At 37.3% G+C, this 5,414-nt stretch overlaps 1 protein-coding gene across 1 annotated transcript; it reads left to right on the top strand.

The window, feature by feature from the left end:
• The first annotated feature begins 495 nt into the window (after nt 1–495).
• On the top strand, nt 496–5,179 carry LOC109191085. The gene is made up of 7 exons (XM_019341656.1): nt 496–677; nt 773–905; nt 966–1,241; nt 1,485–1,698; nt 1,799–3,016; nt 3,099–4,459; nt 5,120–5,179. Exons 1-7 carry the CDS (start codon nt 496–498, stop codon nt 5,177–5,179), a joined length of 3,444 nt encoding a protein of 1,147 aa, XP_019197201.1.
• Nucleotides 5,180–5,414: the final 235 nt, after the last annotated feature.

The raw sequence follows: 5,414 nt of genomic DNA, 5'->3' as shown, positions 1-5,414 counted from the left end.
TAGCAACTCCAGACATTTTGTATTAGGCGGCAAATCTCCATATTTATCAAGTACAACAACACCTACATTGACCGGTTAGTTAATCTTGTGCATATAAATTGTATGTTATTTGTTTGGTATCAAAACTCTATTATTGACAAAACGATATACATTTAATTTGTCATAAAAGGTACAGTAACTAGGTCGGAGGTCAGACGGTCACCTCTACAGGATGTATCAAACGGTATGTATTTTCCCGTTTGTTTTAACTTTGTAATGTTAATTTTTAGGTGGCAGGACTCTAACTTATACTTTAAATAAGTTAGGTACAAGACAATGCAACAAGAGGCCATTCATGAATGATGGAAAAGACCATAGTCAAGATAATGAGGTCAATCGCGATTTGTTTCAAGATTTTGAAGAAGTATGCACTACTAATCGCATAACTCCGGTGAAAAAAACAAGCAATTCCTACAAAATATTAGAACATACAATAGCATGTTTTGCTTCACGTCCATGGGTGGTAAGATAGATCGGGGCGTGAACAAGAACGGTGGTCCACCTGTTTTCCGGATCAATGGCCAGAACTTCCATTACATTGGTAGTCTCCTGCCGGTAGACGGGAAAAGACCACATTTTGCACAGTTGTATATATATGATACTAATAATGAACTGAGTAATCGTATCAATTCTGTGAGGTACGTCCCTGTTATTTACTTCTAAATATAAGTTCTACAATATTTGTATCCAAATGAGTTTTTAGCAACTTCTAATCTTTTTTGTCGTATGCTAGGCAAGATGGTGACCAAAATGGCATCCATGTTGAGATTGTGAATGATATCCAACAAGTTTTGGGTACCAGTAATGTATTAGTCAAGTCATTCCACATGGCACGATCTGAGCTGCAAAAGAATCCGCTTGCTGAGGTAAAAATTAAATTGCTAGGGAAGAGGTCAAAGGATGCAAGAACATACAATTTGCCGTAGGTTTCGGAAGTTGCAGCCTTAATTGTGGGTGACATTGATACAAATATTGGAGAACGTGACATTATGGTCGAAACCAAGAGCGGCCTATTGCAACGAATTAGTGAGTTGAATCCAGCATACCTCCCAATGCAATACCCTTTACTCTTTCCGTATGGTGAGGACGGATACAGGGAAGACATTCCCTTCTCTACATTAAAAGGAAACACAAGTGCTGGCCGTCAAAGGATAAGTCCTCGAGAATATTTTGCATACCGTATACAGTCAAGGTTATCTGAGGTATCTACTTTATTGCATTCAAAGAGGTTATTCCAACAATTTTTGGTAGATGCCTATACAATGGTTGAGTCAGGAAGGTTAATCTATATAAGGACACACCAAAAAAGTTTGAGGTGTGAATCGTATAATTGCTTGAATGATACATTAACACGCGGTGAAGTTGACCCCACTACTCAAGGAAAGAGGATAATATTGCCTTCAAGTTTTACAGGGGGTGCTAGATACATGATTCAAAATTATCAGGACGCTATGGCTATATGTAGATTGGTTGGATATCCAGATCTGTTTATCACATTCACCTGCAACCCCAAGTGGCCCGAGGTACAACGCTTCTTGAAGGATCGAAAGTTAAAAGCTGAAGATCGTCCTGACATAATATGTAGATTATTCAAAATGAAATTGGATGCTCTAATCTCAGATTTTCGGAAGAACAAGTTATTTGGGCCAGTGATGGGAGGTACGTAAATTACATGCCACTATTTAATTAAAACAGTTCATATAGATAAATGTTAGAATTTTTTTGCCATTCGTAATGTTTCTTTTTTTTTTTTTACCAGTTATATATACCATAGAGTTTCAAAAAAGAGGTTTGCCGCATGCTCATATCCTGTTGTTTCTTGATAAAGTCAATGGACATCATAATGTTGACAATTTGGACAACATTATTTCCGCTGAGCTGCCTGATCAAGAAGCTGACGCAGAATACTTCAAAGCAGTTGAGGAGTTTATGATGCATGGACCTTGTGGGAAAGCCAGATTCAGATCTCCCTGTATGGCAAATGGTAAATGTACTAAACATTTTCCCAAAAAGTTTGTTAATTGCTCAACTTTTGATGAGGATGGCTATCCTATATATCGGAGAAGAGACAATGGTCGTTCTGTGACGCGCAATGGGATTGACTTGGATAATAGGTACGTGGTACCACACAATAGACATTTGTTGTTAAAGTATAGGGCTCATATTAATGTTGAATGGTGTAATCAGTCCCGTTCAATCAAATACCTATTCAAGTACGTGAACAAGGGTCATGACAGGGTAACAGCAGAGTTTTACAGAACCAGCAATGATCAAGATGGTGCACAAGTTCTGGATGAAATTAGTATGTACTATGATTGTAGGTACATATCTCCGTGTGAAGCATCGTGGCGGTTGTTCGGTTTTGATATACAGTTTAGGACACCATCAGTGGAACGATTAAGCTTTCACTTGCCGAACCAACAAAGTGTTGTTTTCGCAGATGATGACCCCGTTGATAACATACTCAGTCGGCCAACAATCTTGCAAAGCATGTTCCTAGAATGGTTCGAGGCAAATAAAAACTTCCCAGAAGCAAGAAAGTTGACATATGCTGAAATGCCAACAAAGTTTGTGTGGAAGAAAGATATTCGAAAATGGCAGCCTAGAAAAAGAGGATTCTCTATCGGTAGAGTTTTCTATGTGCCTCCTGGATCAGGGGAAATCTTTTATTTAAGGTGTCTGTTGAATAAGGTCAAAGGTCCGACAAGTTATTTAGATATAAAAACAGTGGATGGTGTCCAATATGATTCTTTTAGGGATGCGTGTTGTGCAAGAGGATTAGTAGATGCTGACAGGGAGTATGTTTATGCTATAGAAGAAGCAAGTCATTGGGCCACAGCTGTGAATCTTAGAAGATTATTTGTCACTCTCTTGATGACTAACTCAATAGCAAAACCAGAGGTGGTTTGGGAGGCTGCGTGGATTCATTTGTCAGATGATGCACAATTCAAGATTAGAGAACAATTGGGAAAGCCAGGTATTAAATTATTCAATTCTTACTCTTATAGTTCTATTTTACAACAAAAGTTTTACACGTAGTGTAAATAATATTGTCCCAGATTGGATTATATCTGAAGATGAGAAGAAGAATTTTGCACTTACGGAGATTGAAATAATGCTTTCAGCTATGGGAAAAAGTTTGAAAGACTTTCCGGGGATGCCGATAGCCGATGTAGTTAATCACTGCAGAACAATCAATCGGTTGATACAGGAGGAATTGGCATATGATGCTACTGCAATGAAGGAAGAGAATGATGCTTTGGTGGATAAACTAACTGAAGAGCAAAGAACAATATATGACAATGTTTTGAAAGATGCTGAGAATAATCTTGGAGGACTATTTTTTGTTTATGGATATGGGGGAACGGGTAAAACATTCTTGTGGAGAGCATTATCTTCTGCTATAAGGTCAAAGGGTGAGATAGTACTGAATGTTGCATCAAGTGGCATAGCTTCCCTTCTATTACCAGGTGGTAGGACTGCACATTCAAGGTTTGCCATTCCGATCGCTGTTAATGAAGATTCAACCTGCAATATCAGCCAAAACAGTCCTTTGGCACACTTGATCGTGCAAAGCAGGTTGATCATTTGGGATGAGGCTCCAATGATGCATAAATTCTGTTTTGAAGCGTTGGACCGATCTATGAGAGATATAATGCGTGTCAAAAATCATAACAGCTTCGATATGCCTTTTGGTGGAAAAACAGTGGTGTTAGGTGGAGATTTCAGACAAATTCTACCAGTCATTCCAAAGGGCACCAGACAAGATATTGTGCGAGCAACTATAAATTCATCCTATCTTTGGAGAAGCTGTAAAGTTTTTAGGTTAACAAAAAATCTAAGGCTTAGATCTTTGAGATCAGATAGTGAAGTTCAAGAGATTGCTGATTTTGCAAAGTGGATTGCTAATATAGGTGATGGAACCATTGGTGATTCAATGGATGGAGAATCTGAGATACAGATTCCCGATCAATTTTTGCTCAGTTGTGGAGAGGATCCTATTGCTACAATTGTTGATAGCACTTTCCCTATGTTTCGCAGTGGCCACAGAGATAATGAGTACCTAAAAGATCGTGCCATACTTGCACCTACTTTGGATGTTGTAGATACAGTCAACGAATACATGAATGACTATAACAATGCTGAAGGAAGGACCTATATCAGTTGTGACTCCGTATGCAAATCTGATTCTAATGTTGACATGCTGGCGGACCTGCACACACCGGAGTTTTTAAATGGATTACGATGTTCGGGAGTTCCAAATCACTCATTGACTCTCAAAGTTGGCTCGCCAGTGATGCTGTTAAGAAATATTGATCACTCACTGGGGTTGTGCAATGGGACAAGGATGATTATTTCAAAGTTAGCAGATCATGTTTTAGAAGCTAAAATACTCTCCGGATCAAGTGCTGGTACGAAGGTCTTAATTCCAAGGATGTCCTTAACACCTTCGGATCCAAGATTGCCTTTTAAATTCCAAAGAAAGCAATTTCCGCTAATGTTGTCATATGCCATGACAATAAATAAAAGCCAGGGCCAAACACTATCTAATGTGGGTTTGTTTTTGAAGAGGCCGGTTTTTAATCATGGTCAAATGTACGTAGCATTGTCAAGAGTTAGTAATCCTAACGGATTAAAAATACTTATCTCAGACGAAAATGTACAATAAAAAAATACGACTACAAATGTCGTATATAAAGAAGTATTCAATAATGTTTAATACATACTATATGTTTTGCAGAAGTATATATATATATATATATTTTTAAGGAATTAATTTATATTAGATGTTTTACATATATTGCCGTGCAACGCACGGGTGGAACTACTAGTATGTCATAGTATAACAACATATATTAGAAGACAGTTATTTAAAAAACCGCCTTCTATTAAGTGACGTAGTATATCATTTCTATAGTAGTGGTTGAAAATTTGATCTTCACTTTCGACTGTTGCAGTAGCTTACTTTGACATGTTGAAAATTTCTCCTTGGTCTATGAACCAAACTTTATTGACTTTTAAAACCTTTCCATATTTGATATGTATCATTCCTGAAACTTGTGTAGAAATTTAAATACAGTTACTTTTGACAATAAGATGTCTTCTTGGTTCAACTTTGCTTGAAAACTTTGCTCTTTAGAAACTCTGATCTATTAAAAAACTTTTCTCTTTAATAATTCTGCTACTCGTGGACTAATTTCCAATAATTTTGCTGCTCATGGACTAGTCTCCACAAATTATACTGCTCATGAGTAAATTCGAAAAACCTTGCTACTCCACGAATTTATTTCAAAAGCTTTGCTGCTCCATATTAATTTTTGAAAACTGATCTTCTCCATGTAAGTAAATTCAAAAAATTCTTGTGCTCATTGATT

The sequence above is a fragment of the Ipomoea nil genome, unplaced genomic scaffold, assembly GCF_001879475.1.
Source record: "Ipomoea nil cultivar Tokyo-kokei standard unplaced genomic scaffold, Asagao_1.1 scaffold1617, whole genome shotgun sequence".
In the NCBI taxonomy this organism is placed as follows: domain Eukaryota; kingdom Viridiplantae; phylum Streptophyta; class Magnoliopsida; order Solanales; family Convolvulaceae; genus Ipomoea; species Ipomoea nil.
Note: the sequence above shows the minus strand (reverse complement) of the source record. Positions and strands in the feature narration are given on the sequence as shown.